The sequence below is a fragment of the Lutra lutra genome, chromosome 5 (genome assembly GCF_902655055.1).
Source record: "Lutra lutra chromosome 5, mLutLut1.2, whole genome shotgun sequence".
Classification (NCBI taxonomy): domain Eukaryota; kingdom Metazoa; phylum Chordata; class Mammalia; order Carnivora; family Mustelidae; genus Lutra; species Lutra lutra.
Genome location: NC_062282.1, coordinates 86,890,495 through 86,910,692, shown reverse-complemented (window position 1 = coordinate 86,910,692; position 20,198 = coordinate 86,890,495). Strand labels below are relative to the sequence as shown.

Sequence of the window (20,198 nt, the reverse complement as noted above, 5' to 3'; positions counted from 1 at the left end):
CAAAAATAAAATGCTTCTGCATAGCAAAGGAAACAAGCAACAAAACCAAAAGACAACCAAGGGGATGGGAGAAGATATTTGTAAACGACATCTCTGATAAAGGGTTATTACCCAAAATATATAAAGAGCTGACATAACTCACACAAAAAACCCAAACAATCCAATTTAAAAATGAACAAAAGACATACAGATATGTCTCCAAAGAAGACATCTGGATGGCCAACCAACACATGAAGAGATGCTCAACTTCACTCATCATCACACCTGTCAGAAGGGTTAAAATCAAAACCACAAAAAAGTGTTAAGTTTTGGTAAGGAATTTGGAGAAAAATGAACCCTCTTGCACTGTTGGTGGAAATGTAAACTGGGAATGCCACTGTGGAAAACAGTATGTAGTTTCCTCAAAAAGTTAAAAATAGAACTACCCTACAATCCAGTAATCACACTATGAGGCATTTACCCCCCAAAATACAAAACACTAATTCAAAAGTATACATGCACCCCTATGTTTATTGCAGCATTATTTATAATAGTCATATGAGAGCAGTCCGTGTCCAACGATAGATGAATGGATAAGGAAGATGTTACACACACACACACACACACACACACACACACACACACTGGAATATTATTCAACCATAAGAAAGAATGAAATCTTGTCATTTGCAACAACATGGATGGAGCTAGAGAGTATAATGTTAAGCAAAGTAAGTCAGAGAAAGGCAAATACCATATGCTTTCACTCATATGTGGAATTTAAGAAACAAAACAAATGAGCAAAGGGAAAAAAGAAAGAAGCAAACCAAGAAACAAATTCTTAGAAAATAAACTAGTGGTTCTAGAGAGGAGGTAGATAGGGGATGGGTGAAATAGGTGATGGGGTTTAAGGAGAGACTTATGATGAACACTGGGTGATGTATTGATGTGTTGAATCACTATACCGTTCCCTTGAAACTAATATAACATTGTATGTTAACTACATTGGAATTAAATTAAAACAATTTTTTAAAAATTCCAGATTAACAAATTCCACACTTTACAACTGCCAGCAGGAATATGCAAAACTCAACAAGGTGGTGAACCAAAGGTCAGCCCATAATATCCCCAGAGGAACAACCTTCACACTTAGCAACTCTCTGCCTCCATGACTCAGAGATGATGGCAGTGGGCTCATGTGTGTGTGTGTATTTACACATGAGTTGGTCTTTAGTCCTTTGGACAAGTTTGTTTATTTTTAATATTCATTGAATATTAGCTTGCCCCTTACTTCACTTCACACATTTCACTTAATTCCCATCACACCAACTGTTAGCAGGATTTCAAAGTTAAGCCTTTGTTGGAGAACAAGGAAACAAGAAGTTTTTTCTTGTATCCCCGGAATATTCTTTCATCTTGTGTTATTCTCATTCTGGCCTCCTACAGTCATATTTTATTTCTTTTTCATTCTTACTTTGTCTTGCATTGGCTGAATTCAGAACCAGCCACAAAAACCAAGGTAGAAACAGATCCTTATGGATCCAAACACACCCTGGTAAAAACTCAGTGTCTTTACTTTCCCAGTCTTCCCTGAATACCTCCCTTCACTCCTTCAGAAGCTGTAATTAACATATATAAGAGCCATAAGTCAGAAAAGGAATCAAACATCTGGCTCCCAGAATCAGAACCATCTGGTTCCCCAGGTATCAGGAAAAGAGAAAATGGTTTTAAAAATGATTTTCCAGGGGTGCCTGGGGGCTTAGTCATTAAGCATCTGCCTTGACTCAGGTCATGACCCCAGGGTCCTGGGATATAGCCCCACATCAAGTCCCGCATCAAACAAACAAACAAAAAAACAAAACAAAACAAAAACCAGTTTATTAATGCATGCAGTGCATATCATTCAGGAGAAACCTCAATGAAAAGTAATTAGAAGAGGTGGTTAGATCTTGGGCTCACATAGCATTTTAATAAAAATACAATAAATTTGTGCAGACCAGACAAGACAAAGGAAAAGGAATTTAGCTTTCCGAGAGTAGGAAACTACAAGAAGGTAAATACGTGTGGGAAACTAATGCAGCAGGCTTCATTTTTTTTTTTTTTTAAGATTTTATTTATTTATTTGACAGAGAGAGACCACAAGTAGACAGAGAGGCAGGCAGAGAGAGAGGGAGAGAGGGAAGCAGGCTCCCTGCTGAGCAGAGAGCCCGATGCGGGACTCGATCCCAGGACCCTGAGATCATGACCTGAGCCGAAGGCAGCGGCTTAACCCACTGAGCCACCCAGGCGCCCAGCAGGCTTCATTTTTGCATCTGTTGATTCTCCTCTGCCTCCACAACAAAATAATCCCCATGTCAAAGTAGCATATTTTAGAATGGAATATTTTAATCCCTTACTCTAATATTATAGAACACATTTGTGATAAATAAAATGTACATTCAGTAGTATTTCTAGTGCTCATCAATATCTCCCCTTGGACATGCAGCAAGATCTTACGTTCTTGTCCCCTTGAAATTAGGCATAGCCATGTGAGAGGATCATTTAGTTGTAGTGCATGATTCTCCTTTCTCTTCTTCCTCTGTTCCTGCACACCCTGCAAATCCATGCTGAGATGATAGCATCTTAGGGTGGCAGAGCCTTCATCACCCTGGGCTCCTGCTTACCTCTAATGGACATACAGAGTTTGCTGTTTTAAACACTGAGATATGGGGCTTGCTTATTCTTGCAGCATAAACAACTTTCCCTGACTAATGTAAAAAATAGACAGTCTGCTCTGAAAATCCAGGATTCTAAGACTTGGGAGAAGAATTCATTTTATCAGTCGTTTTCTCTCTTCATGTGTTGTCATGACCTTAACACTCTAGAGTACTTGCCAGTACTCTTGGGTCTTTATAAAACTCCTAAGCACCACAGGTATATCCCAGGGGGCTACAAGGCAGTCCATGCCAGAGGAGAGGTCTGGAAGATGTTATCTGTGAGTTACGACTGCCTCTTGGTCACCCCAATTACTACATGTTACAGTTTCAATTATATATGCTCAAATTCATATGTTGAAGCCCCAACCCCCACTGCCTCAGAAAGTGACTCTATTTGGAGATAAGGTTTTTAAGGTTTTAGTTACCATTGAGACCATAAGGTTTTAGTTACCATTGAGACCATTAGTTACCACCTATCATTAAGGTAGGCCCTAATACAATCCAACTGGTGTTCTTATAAGAGAAGGAGATTAAGACACACAGAGGGATGACCATACAAAGAGGAAACAAGAAGAATGCTATTTATGCCCCAAGGAGAGAGGTGTCAGGACATCAACTCTATGGGCACCTTGATCTTGGACTTCCAGCCTCCAGGACTATGAAAAAATATATTTCTGCTGTTTAAGCTACTCAATGTGTAGTAATGAGAGCCCTAGCAAACTGATACATGACATGATGCCTTCTCTACATTCCCAGTACCCAATCCCCACTTTTCCTCTCTGGTCCTAATTCTTCTAAATATAAGATGCAATCAAAGTAATGGATAATAAATCTGCAAGGCCCATAGTCTTAAGTTGTCCCATAGTCTTAAGTTGGAACATTGTAAAATATGTTATGTCATCATTTCCCTTTATATCCTTGGAAATTATTGAAAATACTGTGGTTATATATTTTTGTTTTTATGTGTGTGTTTTACATGAAACGACTGTTCCTATCATAAAAACTATTGAGATAAGAACTTACTACCACTCTAACACAGTGGATCTTGGCCTTTTGGGGGGTCCTATCTCCCTCTGAAACTATGATAGGCCATCTTGCCAAATTTGCACACACATATGTATACATCAACATGCACGCACCCATCCACAGAAATTCAGGGAGTTCACAAATCCCCTGTTGTTCATCCACAAATGCCCAAGGTCCAGGAGTCCCTTTGCACTCCAATTCACAGTTCTTGTCCAAAGAATTTAGTAAGAATCATATAATCCATAAAAGGGTACCTGTCAACCTACCTGCCAGGCTGAATTTGCAGAGTAGAAGGAGCAGCCACAGCGCCCACACCTGCATCATCCCCAAGTTAATGCAGGCAGGCTGAGGAGAGAACTGAAAACGTCATCAGTCAGGATTTCCTATCTCTTTTAAATAACTCTATTTCCAGCGACAAACAGATTCTGGGGGTTTTAAGGGAGAGTTTTTTTTTTTTTCCTGACTTTTTTTTAATTTATATTTTTGGCTCTCATCACATGGATCCCTTCACAATTTCTTCATCGGCCCCAGTCAACATTTAATTTACCCAAAATTCATTCCACTATGTAACACAAAAAGTACACCAGCCACCAAGAAAAAAAGTACTGTGAGTTGTATAGATCAGAGACCATCATGTCTGCCTCAGGCCTGAGGCACCGCAGCCAGATGGAACGACTCCTAATTTCTCGAAAGTGCCATGGTATTTCACATCCCCATGCTTTGCTCATGTGGTTCCTTCTGCCTACAATGTCCTTTCCCCCTCATTCTTTGCAAATGCCACTTCCACTGTAGCACATGTCACACAGAATGATGTTTAGCACTTTACTTGTTGGCTTCTGTACACAGAGCTTCTGCCTAGGGAAGCTCTTCTTACTCCTCTCTAAAGTCTAAGTATTTAAGTACCTACTGGTACATGATAGACATACAATAGTGTTAACAGAATCAATTAGAACAAAAAGGCTGCTGACTCTATGTCTCATCCTACAAAGAGATGGTGGGATAATCTAAGGATAAAGCAAATGTAAAAGTAATCACTCATTTCTGGAAGAAATAAAGGACTCCACATCTCATCTGACAGATCATTATACGAAAAAAGAAAAAGATTTCTCAACAAAATAAATCATTTGAGAAAAATTCACGTGCATCATTTCTGGAGAAAACCACCAGGTTAAAATTTTCTCATATACAAACCAATTGAAATATCTTACTAACTGAAAATGCCCAGGGCAATAAAGCAGAATGAGAACTTGGATCTGTAATGGTAAAAATACTATCAGGAAACAATAAGAGACTGGTTACATAACAGCAATTCTAACTGTTACTCAATAGCAGTAGTTACTCTCTCAGGAAATTACCATTTTAATTTAAATGAGCACAAAACAAAGAGAAATTTTAAAATTTTTTAATGAAGAGTAAGTGTGTTCTTCAAAATTAGTTGTAACACTAATGGCGTTTGTCAGTGCCTAACTATTTAGAACATTGTCTTAATTTTCTCCATTTCTTACCTAGAAGACATGCCTTTATACTAGTCCTAAAATCATTCTGGAAAGGGAAGGAGGCCCTACCATGAAAACTGTATAAAAACTATGATGCTCAAATTCTCAATAAATGAATAATTATGGATGTGAAAACTAAAATTATTATTCTGACAAGGGGTTTTAATTTAAAGAAATTATCAGTATTAACTATTGAATAAAACATTTTACAATTAATGATTACTGCTTGCCTCCTTTAAAATGAGAATACTCATCTATTATTTGTGAATTTTAAAAATCCTTCTCAAAAAATCATCAGTACTAAATCACACTCAGAGACAAAACTAGAAAAAATTGCAGTAGTTGAAGAGAGGGTCATTCTAGAAGTTGACACTGCCCAAGTGCTCTAATCCTGGCACCCCCTTGACTCATCTGGTGATCTCAAGTATTCTCTTATTCACTCATCAGTGTCCCAGCCACACATTAGGTGTTTAGAATAAAAGATGATCCTGTCCCCAACCTCACTCTAGTTCAGTGGTTTTTAACAAGGAGAAGGGAGTCAGAAGATGGAGAGGATACCAAAGTGAGCCACTGTAACTAATGGCTCCATATCAATTATCCCTCCAAATGGGTTTGAGAAGGAAAAAGAGTTGAGAACCACGATCTACTTGCAGAGACAGAAGCATGGATACTAATAGCAAATATCACATTAAGTGCAACAAGTGTGCAGAGCATCTGTGAGAAATGAGCCAATGACTATGGAAAGCTAACAAGTGGTGATGAATAATGATGCCCCTCATTCCACCACTTCCCTGGCCCTCCAGTGCTTCTTCCACTTCCCTTCACACACCAGAGGACCATCACAATGTGACTGCTTATGGGTAGTAAACAGGAACTAATCTGAGGTGCCTCTAAGGAACTTAGAAATAAGTTCAAATAGGAGTTCAACTAGCAAAATCAGTGCACAAAGGCCATCCTAGTTATCTGTGGGAGTAAATCAGGGGGTAAATATGCAGTTGTAGAGTTTGAGTTCACTCTAAACTCTGGCCAAGGAAATCTGGGCATAATCTCAGATAGAGATTATTTCCATAATCTGGAAAATAATTATCATCACTTAGTTGCAGGAAACTACTTGACTGATTGTATCTTAAATGGAAGACTTTGAGAACACAAAGGACAGGTCCCCTCAGACTTTCAAATGTTGATGATTAAAAAAAGGAGAAGTTGGCAGAATTTATCCAGTACTATCTCCTGGAGGAAATGATTAAATTTCCTGGTACTGGAGTGATATACTCCAAAACAGGGAAACCCATCAGACCTAACCACAGTCTTGATGAAAGAAAACTCAAAACCAAAATCTTCACCATGGCTGTGATGCTGTGAAGCCTTCTTTGATAATTAAGGGAGGAGACCATGAACAAAAGACTTGAATCATTAGAAAGACTACCCTCAGGGTGCCTGGGTGGCTTAGTCAGTTAGCAACTGACTCTTGGTTTCGGCTCTGGTAATGATCTCAGGGTTGTGAGAGGGAGCCCTGAGCCAGGCTCCATGCTCAGCAGGGAATCTGCTTGAGGATTCTCTCCTTCTGCCCCTAGCCCTACTCAGGCTCACTCCCATACTCACTCTTGCTCTCTCTTTTTAAAATAAATGTTTAAAGAAAATAATCCTCCCCACTCTCTTTGAGCACAGTAAAGGTGTCACCTGTTCTCAGGAAAGTAGTCATATCCTTAGTGCCTCTTCTGATAAGAAAATTAGAATTCATAGTTTAAAATTGGGGAAAACTCCAAAGGAATTTTGTGTCCATCCCTCCTTCATTAGTGAAGCTACTTTGACAAAGACAGATTTTGTGCATCTTCTGATTGCCCTGTAAAGATGTGGAATATGAAGACTACAGAATGTTCAAATAACTTTAAAGCCCTGGGCAGCGCTACAGGGACAGGTACCATGGTCAACAATGTGATGCTGCTTCCTAAAACCCAGAGTACTTTGTGGGATGCGCCAGATGAAATAACAGTGGTCACCATGACCTTGCATTGGCAGATTGTCAGAAGCTTCAGCTCTTTGAGAGAGGTGGTGGTGAATTTGCTTGCTGCACCCTCGCCCTCCATGGTGAATGGATATACTGTGTCAGGGAGGACTTTGTGCTCTACCGTGTTAGCACAGTCACTGGCAAACTGCAGAGAACTTTCTTTCATGAAAAAGGTGTGATTGGGTGCCTGGGCGGCTCAGTGGGTTAAGCCGCTGCCTTTGGCTCAGGTCATGATCTCGGGATCCTGGGATCGAGTCCCGCATCGGGCTCTCTGCTCAGCGGGGAGCCTGCTTCCCTCTCTCTCTCTCTCTCTCTGCCTGCCTCTCCATCTACTTGTGATCTCTCTCTGCCAAATAAATAAATAAAATCTTAAAAAAAAAAAAAAAAGAAAAAGGTGTGATTGGTATCCCACATCACCCTCATCCAAACCTACTGCTACCTATAGTGAGGATGGACTCCTAAAACTCTGGAGACCCTAATTCCACTTTTCTTTTAAAGAGCATGTATTTAAGTGAAGACATATTCATGTATTGCTTTTTTTTTTTTTTTTGCTACCTTTTCTCAACAATTATCTGAATTTAGGCACAAGAATAATCTTTTGAAAATTCATGCTCAGAAAAAAAACAAAAACAAAAATGAGTAATTCAGCCTCCCTAAATCTGAGCAATTCTGGGGTGTAGAAAGACTCTGGGCTCTAGAAAATTCACAAAGATTATGCCATGCTGTGGAGGAAATCAAATCATTTCCTGCATTCCCCAGGTCATCAGCCCTAACCTCTAAATGTAGCAGTTTTGAACAACTGTCTTCAGTAAAAAGTCACTTCCTGAAATATAATTTCTCATTAGTGGGACCTCATTTGAATACAGCATTTAATGGAGATGCCCAGAATTCTCAAACACCACTATGAATATTCCACACATTGGACTAAAGGACTCTTAGAATACATAGTGATGCCACTTAAGTAACCTGTGGTATCTTATCTTTAAAGTGTAAACCCGGGGCGCCTGGGTGGCTCAGTTGGTTGGACGACTGCCTTCGGCTCAGGTCATGATCCTGGAGTCCCGGGATCGAGTCCCGCATCGGGCTCCCAGCTCCATGGGGAGTCTGCTTCTCTCTCTGACCTTCTCCTCGCTCATGCTCTCTCTCACTGTCTCTCTCTCAAATAAATAAATAAAATCTTAAAAAAAAAAAATAAAGTGTAAACCCAATAGTAGCTACTGTTATGAGAAGAAGGATTGAAAACAAATCCAAGCAATTACTGCTGACTATGCACAGTGCCTGTGGACAGATAAGAGGCAGGGAAAAAAAGGAGGAGATGCTTCATCTTCCAGTTTCTCTTTAAAATGTTAGCATGTGAAGATGGCGGAGAAGTAGCAGGCTGAGATGATATCAGGTAGCAGGAGATCAGCTAGATTATCAAACCATTCTGAACACCTACAAATCCAACAGGAGATCAAAGAGAAGAGGAGCAGCAATTCTAGAAGCAGAAAATTGACCACATTCTGAAAGGTAGGACCTGTGGAGAAATGAATCCAAAGAGACAGGAAGATGGGCTGTGGGGGGAGGGGCCAGCTCCCAGCAAGCAGCGGAGCAATGGAGCACAAAATCAGAACTTTTAAAAGTCTGCTCCACTGATAGACATTGCTCCAGAGTCTAAGCCAGGGTGAAGCCCATGCGGGGACATCATTGTCCCAGGTTCCACAGGGTCACAGAAGGATCGGGGGTGTCTGAGTGTCGCAGAGCTTGCAGGTATTAGAGCAGGGAAACCGGCTACAGAGACAGAGCCAAGGAGTGAGCTCTCAACTCGGGGTTACCTTAAACTGTGATCTGTGGCACAGTCAGACCACTGCTCTGTGAGCAGAGACACCACAAGATCCGGGGAGACCCCCCTGGAAGAGTGCAGGAATCTGCTGGGTTTGGAGACTCTAGGCGGGGCTGTATGCCAGAGACAGAGATGCTTGGTCACAGGCTAGGTGAGCTCTGAGCGCAGCCAGAGGCCAGGGAGACAGGAGTGATTGAGCGCTTTTCTCTGAGAGAACACTGAGGAGTGGGGCCCCAAGCTCTCAGCTCCTCCAGGCCAGAGATTGGGAGGCCGCCATTTTCATTCCTGTCCTCCAGAACTCTATGGAAAGCGTTCAGAGAACAAAAGCTCCGGAAATTGAACCCGAGCGGATTACTTAGCCAGGCCCCTAGTAAGGGTGGTGCAATTCCGCCTTGGGCAAAGACACTTGAGAATCACTACAACAGGCCCCTCCCCAAGAAGATCAGCAAGAAATCCAGACAAGAGCAAGTTCACTTACCAGGCAGAATAGCGGAATTCCAGAGAAGGAGAAAGCAAAGCATGGAACTCATGGCTTTCTCCCTATGATTCTGTAGTCTTACAGAGTTAATTAATTTTTTTTAATTTTATTTTTTTCTTAAGCTAAAATTTTTTTAACTTTTACTCTTTCCTCTTTTAACATTTTTAACTAGTTTATCTTAACAATACCTTTCATTAAAAAATCTTTTTGAAACTTCATTATTATAGTCATATTTTATCCTTCATTGTATCTAACTTTATTTTTTGTATACACATAGGGTTTTTTCTTCTAAAAAAATTTGGGATACAACTTCTTCTAATAGATCAAAATATACCCTAAATCTAGCACAGAGCTTTGTTCTAGTCTCTAGCCTGAACAAATTCTTTCCACTTCTTTTTTCTTTATTCTCCCAACCAACTTATCTTATTAACTCCTTTTTTAGAAGTTTTTTTAAATTTTCATCTTTATAGTCATATTCCATCCATCATGTTTACCCTTATTGTGTGTGTGTGTGTGTGTGTGTGTGTGTGTTTCTTTTTTCCTCATTCTTTAAAATTTTGGGAGGTAGTTTCTTCTAAGAGACCAAAATACTCCCAAAATTAAGTGGGTGACTCTGTTCTATTCACCAGTCTAATATATATATTTTTTCTTTTTTATATTTTTTCTTTATTTTTTTATTTTTTTATTTTTTTTCCCCTGAACTTCTTTTTACTCGCTCTCTTCCCCCCACGATTTGGGGTTTCTTCTGACTTGGTTAAAGCACATTTTCCTGGGGTCTTTGCTATCCTTTTAGTACTTTATTCTCTCCTTCATATATTATTATCTGGATAAAACAACAAGGCAGAAAAACTCACCACAAAAAAAGAACAAGAGGCAGTACCAAAGGCTAGGGACCTAATCAATATGGACATTGGCAATATGTCAGATCTAGAGTTCAGAATGATGATTCTCAAGGTGCTAGCTGGGCTTGAAAAAGGCATGGAAGATATTAGAGAAACACTGTCTGGAGAAATAAAAGCCCTTTCTGGAGAAATAAAAGAACTAAAATCTAACCAAGTTGAAATAAAAAAAGCTATTAATGAGGTGCAATAAAAAATGGAGGCTCTTACTGCTAGGATAAATAAGGCAGAAAAGAGAATTAGTGATATAGAAGACTAAATGACAGAGAATAAGGAAGCTGAGCAAAAGAGAGACAAACAAATACTCAGCCACGAGGAGAGAATTCAAGAGATAAGTGATACCATAAGACAAAACAACATTAGAATAATTGGGATTCCAGAAGAAGAAGAAAGACAGAAGGGAGCAGAAGGTATATTGGAGAGAATTATTGTAGAGAATTTCCCCAATATGGCAAAGGAAACAAGCATCAAAATCCAGGATGTGCAGAGAACCCCCCTCAAAATCAACAGGAATAGGTCCACACCCCATCATCTAATAGTAAAATTTACAAGTCTTAGTGACAAAGAGAAAATCCTCAAAGCAACCTGGGACAAGAAGTCTGTAACATACAATGGTAAAAATATTAGAGTGGCAGCAGATTTATCCACAGAGACCTGACAGGCCAGAAAGAACTGGCATAATATATTCAGAGCACTAAATGAGAAAAACATGCAGCCAAGAATACTATATCCAGCTAGGCTATCATTGAAAATAGAAGGAGAGATAAAAAGCTTCCAGAACAAATAAAAACTAAAAGAATTTATAAACACTAAACCAGCTCTACAGGAAATATTGAAAGCGGTCCTCTAAGAAAAGACAGAGCCTAAAAGTAGTAGACCAGAAAGGAACAGAGTCAATTTACAGTAATAGTCACCTTACAGGCAATACAATGGTACTAAATACATATCTCTCACTAGTTACCCTGAATGTAAATGGGCTAAATGCCCCAACCAAAAGACAGAGTGTATCAGAATGGATTAAAAAACAAAACCCATCAATATACTGTCTATAAGAAACTCATTTTAGACCCAAAGACACCTCCAGATTTAAAGTGAGGGGGTGGAAAATAATTTACCATGCTAATGGGTATCAAAAGAAAGCTGGGGTGGCAATCCTCATATCAGATAAATCAAATTTTAAGCCAAAGACTATAATAAGAGATGAGGAAGGACACTATATCATACTCAAAGGGTCTGTCCAACAAGAAGATCTAAAAATTTTATATATCTATGCCCTTAACATGGGAGCAGCTAACTATATAAACCAATTAATAACAAAATCAAAGAAACACATCAACAATAATACAATAATAGTAGGGGACTTTAACACTCCCCTCACTGAAATGGACAGATCATCCAAGCAAAAGATCAACAAGGAAATAAAGACCTTAAATGACATACTGGACCAGATGGACATAACAGATATATTCAGAACATTCCATCCCAAAGCAACAGAATACACATTCTTCTCTGGTGCACATGGAACATTCTCCAGAATAGATCACATCCTGGATCACAAATCAGGTCTCAACCAGTATCAAAAGATTGGGATCATTCCCTGCATATTTTCAGACCACAATGCTCTGAAGCTAGAACTAAATCACAGAGGAAATTTGGAAAGAACCCAAATACATGGAGGCTAAAGAGCATCCTTCTAAAGAATGTATGGGTCAACGAGGAAATTAAAGAAGAATTGAAAAAATTCTTGAAAAATTCCATGAATTGAAAAATTCATGGAAACAAAGGATAATGAAAACACAACAGTTCAAAATCTGTGGGATACAGCAAAGGCAGTCCTGAGAGGAAAATATATAGCGATACAAGCCTTTCTCAAGAAACAAGAAAGGTCTCAAATACATAACCTAACCCTACACCTAAAGGAGCTGGAGAAAGAACAACAAAGTAAGCCTAAACCCAGCAGGAGAAGAGAAATAATATAGATCAGAGCAGAAATCAATGAAATAGAAACCAAGAAACAAACAAACAAATAAAAAACCAGTAGAATGAATCAACAAAAGTAGGAGCTGGTTCTTTGAAAGAATTAATAAGATTGATAAACCCCTGGCCAGACTTATCCAAAAGAAAAAGGACCCAAATAAATAAAATCATCAATGAAAGAAGAGAGATCACAACCAACACCAAAGAAATAAAAATAATTATAAGAACATATTATGAGCAGCTATACACCAGCAAATTTGACAATCTGGAAGAAATTGATGCATTCCTAGAGACATATAAACTACCACAATGGAACCAGGAAGAAATAGAAAACCTGAACAAACCCATAACCAGTAAGGAGATTGAAGCAGTCATCAGAAATCTTCAAACGGGGCGCCTGGGTGGCTCAGTGGGTTAAGCCTCTGCCTTCAGCTCAGGTCATGATCTCAGGGTCCTGGGATTGAGCCCCTCATCGGGCTCCCTGCTCACCAGGAAGCCTGCTTCCCCTTCTCTCTCTCTCTCTCTCTGCCTGCTACTCTGCCTCCCTGTGATCTCTCTCTGTCAAATAAATACAATCTTTAAGAACTCCTCAAATTCAACACACGCAAAACAGATAATCATGAAAGAAAGAAAGGAAGGAAGGAAGGAAGGAAGGAAGGAAGGAAGGAAGGAAGGAAGAAAGAAAGAAAGAAAGAAAGAAAGAAAGAAAGAAAGAAATGTCCAAACAAACAAGAGCCCAGGGCCAGACGACTTCCCAGGGGAATTCTACCAAACATTTAAAGAAGAATTAATTCCTATTCTCCTGAAACTGTTCCAAAAAATAGAAATGGAAGGAAAACTTCCAAACTCATTTTATGAGACCAGCATTACCTTGATCCCAAAACAATACAAGGATCCCATAAAAAAGAGAATTACAGACCAATATCCTTGATGAACATAGATGCGAAAATTCTCACCAAAATACCAGCCAATAGGATCCAACAGTACATTAAAAGGATTATTCACCACGACCGACCAAGTGGGATTTATTCCAGGGCTGCAAGGTTGGTTCAACATCTGTAAATCAATCAGTGTGATACATTAATAAAAGAAAGAACAAGAACCATATGATACTCTCAATAGATGCTGAAAAAGCATTTGACAAAGTACAGCATCCCTTCCTGATCAAAACTCTTCAAAGTGTAGGGATAGACGGCACATACCTCAATATTATCAAAGCCATCTATGAAAAACCCACCGCAAATATCATTCTCAATGGAGAAAAACTGAAAGCTTTTCCACTAAGGTCAGGAACACGGCAGGGATGTCCGTTATCACCACTGCTATTCAACATAGTACTAGAAGTCCTAGCCTCAGCAATCAGACAACAAAAGGAAATTAAAGGCATCCAAATCGGCAAAGAAGAAGTCAAACTATCACTCTTTGCAGATGATATGATACTATATGTGGAAAACCCAAAAGACTCCACTCCAAAACTGCTAGAACTTGTACAGGAATTCAGTAAAGTGTTAGGATCAAAAATCAATGCACAGAAATCAGTTGCATTTCTCTACACCAACAACAAGACAGAAGAAAGAGAAATTAAGGAGTCCATCCCATTTACAATTGCACCCAAAACTATAAGATAACTGGGAATAAACCTAACCAAAGAGACTAAGAATCTATACACAGAAAACTATAAAGTACTCATGAAAGCAATTGAGGGAGACACAAAGAAATGGAAAAAAAGTCTTGTTCAAAAAAAACAAACAAACCATCAGTCTCTTGAGGTCCAAATGAGGTAATTCAGCCTCCCTAAATCTGAGCAATTCTGGGGTGTAGCAAGACTCTGGGTCCTAGAAGATTCACAGAAAGATATCCATTATATATATATTCACATATTTTCACCAGCCCCTGAACTTTGATCCCTATAATTCCCTACCCCTACAACAGCAATTTAAAGTATTAACTGCCAAAAGATTAGATTTGCCCCAATTAGCGAAGACCAGTCTAACTAAGGAATAATTCATGTGGTGGGCTCCGACCCATAATTTCACTGAAGAAAGCAGAAAAAGAACCTCACATAATAGAAAAAGAAGCCTATTTGCAAGGGTTTGAGTTTTATCCAACTCCTCTAAAGGAATGTGGCACTCACCTTCCTGTGGTGTCCAAATGTCCTGCTGGTTCAAAAGCTCCCCATCAAAAGTGCTCTGTCCCCTACAGCACAAGTCAGCTCAGAGAGGGGAATTTGGAGTTCATCTGCATAGAGATGTGTGAATATTTCCTCTCTAGTTGTCTCAGAGCTTTCTCTTTGCTTTTAAGCAAAACCCAAGCCAGGGTGGCACTTAATCCATTTACGCTGGGAAGTGAGGTGCATTACGGTAACTGGAAAAAAATCTGCTTCTGTGAGACTACTCAACTTTACAGGAAAAATGCCATCTGAAAGTGTCATAAACAATTAAAGGAAAAACTAAATTTTAAATTTTATGTTCAGGAAGTCCTTACAAATGTGGTAATGGGTGAAATGCTGAGAATATCTTTAACTGGAAAAGAGAAATATGTAGTCATGTGATTAGCTTTAAATGAAGAAGGGAGGAAGGGAAGAAAATAATAGTAGCTACCTCAGAAAAGACGTTTATAATAATTCTTTATGTGTAAAGTCCAAACTAAGCCATTTATTTCCCTAAGCTTCTTATTTAGCAGTTTATTATGATAATGATGATTAATAACATGTGGAGCTCTTATGGTATGTCAGGCACAGTACTAAGAACTTTAATTACCTCCTTGGATCTTCACAACAATCCTAAAACACTGATAGTATTTTTTTTTATTAACATATAATGTATTATTTGTTTCAGGGGTACAGGTCTGTGATTCATCAGTCTTACACAATTCACAGCACTTACCATAGCACATACCCTCCCACTGACAGTATTTTTATTCCCATTTTACAGAGGAGGAAACTGAGGCCAAAACAATTGAGAAACTTGTCCAAAGTTAGTGGTGGAACCAAGAAAGAAGCCAAGGCAGCCTGACCCTCAGTTTCCTAAAAATCAAAAGTTTAAATTACATAATTTCTAGGATTCCTGTGAGCACTATCATTCTACATTCTTTTGCAATGAACAAAATCATAAAGGACATAAAGACAAAGGGAAAGATTATGATGCAAAGGGAAAGAAACATAAGGGTTTTTTGGTTTTTTAAAAGATTTTATTTGAGAGAGAATGTGCGCGAGTGGGGGAGAGTGGTAGAAGGGCAGGAAGAGGGACGAGGAGAGTCAATTCTGAGCTCTGAGCTCAACCCAGGACTTGATTCCCAGACCCTGAGACCATGAAACCAAGAGTTGGATGCCAACTAACTCATCCACCCAAGCGCCTCAGAAACCTAAGTTTTAAAACAAGATATGTTTTCCAAACTCATGTTTCATTTTAAACCATCCCCCAAACTTCCTCAGGCAATGTTCCACTAAGTAAAAAGTTTAGCAGAAATAAGGAGAAAGAGAGGTAGTCTCTTAAATAGTAGATTATAAGATATTAAAAACCCCATTGTAAGGTATCATCTAGGAGAACTAAACTTATGTATAAAGATAGCATCTCTTTAATCTGTTCAACCAGTTCTTAGTAAACACCTACTATATGGGTCACACCTGACTAAAGTTGTTGGGTATGAAATAAAATTCTGGTTATTTGTTGATTAAGCATAGACATTTATCTATATTCTCTCAGCAAACTCCACAAAAATTACAGGAAAGGTATAGAGCCACAAAACAAAATAAATGGGAGCAGAGACAGTAACACAAAATGAAAGACATCAATAAGTTTTTGAAAAATGAGAAGTGGGGAGTAATGTACTAGAAGTGTAATATCCACGCCAGATTTGAAGGATTAATAAAAATATATTATTAATAATTTTTCTATTGATTACATGTTGAAATACATTGGGTTAAATATATAACGATTTTACTTTTTTTTTTTCAGTAGGCTCCATCCGCAGCATGGAGCCCAGTGCAGGGCTTGAACTCACAACACTGAGATCAAGACCTGCCTTGCCTCTACTAGCTCTCTCTACCCTTATTCCTCTTCTGAAAATCTTCAGCTATACTTTTATACTCTTAAAGTTTGTAAATTATCCTTAGGTCATGCATGCTTTTCCTATACCTTGATTCTAAAACTTAAACACTACTAAAGAGCATTTCCAATATTATGATTATATAATTGATAATTGCAGCAGCATCAAGTAGTGTTTTACACAGACAGAAAGAGAAATGTAATCCTATACCCCTCAAATTGTCTGTTAGATTGAGAATACTTCAAGAATCAAAGTCAACTAGATTATCTTTCCTAAACTCTAGTCCTCAAAATTATGCCATTTTTAAAAAAAGATTTTATTTATTTATCTAAGAGAGAGAGAGTGAGAAAGCATGAGAGGGGAGAAGGTCAGAGGGAGAAGCAGACTCCCCATGGAGCAGGGACCCCGATGCAGAACTCGATCCCAGGACTCCAGGATCATGACCTGGAGCCGAAGGCAGTTGCCCAACCAACTGAGCCACCCAGCGCCCCCTCAAAATTACGCCATATTTATTCCTCCTACTTGGACAATGACTTTCTACTAGAGCTTTTCATTTTACCTAAAGTTTTTGTCTTCTATTTTCTTGTTGATATGAAGAGCCTAGACCTTCATCTAATACTAAAATCATCCAAATTCTTCAACATACATTTTGTTAAAATAAATCCATTTTCTTTCTGAAGCATCTTCTTTGAGCCAGCTACAATGAAGTTTTGGCAGCAGGAGGGGTGCATAGGAAGGAGGTGGCAGCAAGTCTCCTGAAAGAAGCTTAATTCTGAAATGAACACTGTGACAAAAGGACACACTGGTGGGATGCAAGGTAGAAGAGAGTGTGTCTATGTGTGATCTCAGAATTAAGAATGGGCTTGAAGACTGAAGTCCTCTTCACCTGACAGCCTCAATCTCTCCCTCTAAAATAGGAGAAACAACCATCTGCTAAGAAAAGGATCTAAGGATCTCATTTCTCTCATGATAGGAGCACAATAGGGACCAGATCCTGCTGAGGACAAGGATAATTGAGTGACACCCAGGATCCTACACGGTTGAAGAAAGCACTGGTGAAAAACATCCTCAGATTTCTGTGACACGCATCTGAAGACTTCTGTTCTTTACTACTTCAAGAGAAAATGACTATAGTATAAAATCAAGGAATATGTTCCTGGCACAGATCAAAGGGAGATTTCTTGACTCCCTCCTTCTTCCTGTTTTAATAATTATAACAGGAGATAATTACACAGCAATCTGCAAATTAACTCTATTAAAACTGTAAGAATCTCTGGCAGCCTTTCTCATCTAAGTTCCTCATCTGAACTACAAATCAGAATTTAAATGACTATTCTATTTCACAAAGAATGGAACGTAATTAGTACCAATCCAGATGCACAGAAGAGAATTTCATTTACAAGAAGCACAATATAGTATTACATACAGTGGATGCCTTAGAGCATTAAGCTTAATTTTCTCACAGAACTCCAGCTGAGAAAGGCCAACTGAGGTGGATATCCAAAAAAGTAGCCAGAATTACTACCGAATTTTGAGCAATTACAATATTATCGAAATATATTGGTGATCTTGTAAACTGACACTCTTGAGGAATTAACACCCCTTTAGATTAATAAATTCTGATTTCCAAAAACATAAATTTCTAAATTGCATAGTTATGTACCTTATAGTTGTTTTTTTAAAGGTTTACTTCTCTATTTTAGAGAGAGAGCATAATTGGGAGGGGTAGAGGGAGAGGAAGAGAGAACATCAAGTAATTGCCACACTGAGCACAGAGCCTGAAGTGGGACTTGATCTTTCAACCCTGAGATCACAATGTGAGCTGAAACCAAGAGATGGATGCTTAAACACTGTACACCCAGGTGCCCCTACTCTATAGTTATTAACTCTAACTCTATACCTGCAAAAACAATGCTCCCACTTCCAAAGCCTGGGATTTGAATAGGGTAATGAAGGAATGGGATGTAACTCCACTGATTTAACAAAGGAAAGCTACAGTAAAACTCCAGAACCATTGCATACCATCACATCTCCATAGGAACAATGATGTGACTGAGACACTTTCAAGGGAGTTTTTGACACTAAACCAGCCCTACAACATATGTTAAGGGAGAGTCTGTGAGCTGAAAACAAAAACCACGTAAAAGTAATAAATATAGGAAACACAAAAGCAAAAATTAAGTCTATCTGTAAAAACCAGTCAAGAGAAACACAAAGTAAAAGGATACAAAATATAATATCAAATATCTGAAATGTGGAGAGGAGAGGAATAAAGATTAAAGATTAAGATTAAAGATTAAGTTAAAGATTAAGTGACCAACTGCTTAATATAGACTGCTTTATGCAGAAGATGTTATATATAAACCAAATGGTAACCACAAATAAAAAAAGTAATAGATATGCAAAAAGTAGGGAATAAAGAATCCAAGTATTTCACTAAAGGACACCAACTACTCATGAGAAGACAGCAGGGAAAAAAAGGAACAGAGAGAAACTACAAAAAAAAAAAAAAAATACCATGACACAAGTAACAAAATGTCAATAAATACATACATATCAATAATTACTTTGAATGTAGATGGACTAAAAGCTCCAAGACAAAGGGTGACAGAATGAATAATAGGGGAAAAAAAAAAAGACCCAACTGTATACTGCCAACAAGAGACTCTTTCACCTAAGGAAACATGCAGATTGAAAATGAAAGGATGGAGAAACATTTATCATGCAAATGGATGTTAAAAGAAAGCCCTTAGCAGCAATTCTTATATTGGAAAAGCAGACTTTTTTTTTTTTTTTAAGATTATTTATTTATTTATTTATTTGACAGACAGAGATCACAAGTAGGCAGAGAGGCAAGCAGAGAGAGGGAGAAGCAGGCTCCCCGCTGAGCAGAGCACCTGATGTGGGGCTCCATCCCAGGACATCAGGAAATGTAAATCAAAACTACAGTTAGATATTATATCACATCTGTTAGAATAGCTAAAATAAAAACTCAAGAAACAAGTTTTGGAGTGGATGTGGAGAAATAGGAAGCCTCATATACTCTTGGTGGGAATGCAACTTGTGCAGCCACTGTGGAAAAGAGTAATGAGGTTCCTCAGAAAGTTAAAAACGGAACTACTCTATGATCCAGTAATCATACTACTGGGTATTTACCCAAAAAAATACAAAAACACGAATTCAAAAGGATACATACACTTCTGTAGGTATTGCAGCATTATTTACAATAGCCAAACTATGGAAGCAGCCCAAGTAACCACTGATAGATGAATGGATAAAGAAGATATGGTACACACACACACACACACACACACACACAAACACATACAGGAATACTATTCAGCCACAAAAGAATGAAATCTGGCCATTTGCAACAACATGGATGGAGCTAGAGAGTATTATGCTAAGTGAAATAAGCCAGTCAGAGAAAGGCAAACACCATATGATCTCACTCAAATGTGGAATTTAAGAAATAAAACAAATTAGCAAAGGAGGGGGAGAAAAAAAAAGAGAGAGAGAGAGAGAGAAAAACCAAGAAACAGACTCTTACTTTAGAAAACAAACTGACAGATACCAAAGGGGAGGTGGGGGGGGGATAGGTAAAACAGGTGAATGGGATTAAGAACACTTATTATATGAGCACTGAGTAATGTACAGAATTGTTAAATCACTACATTGTACACCTAAAACTAAGATAACACTATATGTTAACTATGCAGAAATTAAAACAAACTTAATAAAAATAAAATTAAAAAATAAAGTGGGTTTTT

The 20,198-nt window shown here is 38.4% G+C and overlaps 1 protein-coding gene and 1 pseudogene across 1 annotated transcript in view; one reads left to right on the top strand and one right to left on the bottom strand.

Moving 5' to 3' along the window:
• IL31RA (interleukin 31 receptor A) overlaps positions 1-20,198 on the bottom strand; it is a 76,860-nt gene that overhangs the window by 42,232 nt on the left and 14,430 nt on the right. The window contains exon 2 of the mRNA XM_047730607.1: positions 3,968-4,058. Within this exon, the coding sequence (XP_047586563.1) occupies positions 3,968-4,025 (58 nt within the window). The 5' untranslated portion in view covers positions 4,026-4,058. The remainder of the gene's footprint in view (positions 1-3,967; positions 4,059-20,198) is intronic.
• LOC125101173 (WD40 repeat-containing protein SMU1-like) lies at positions 4,335-7,684 on the top strand (annotated as a pseudogene).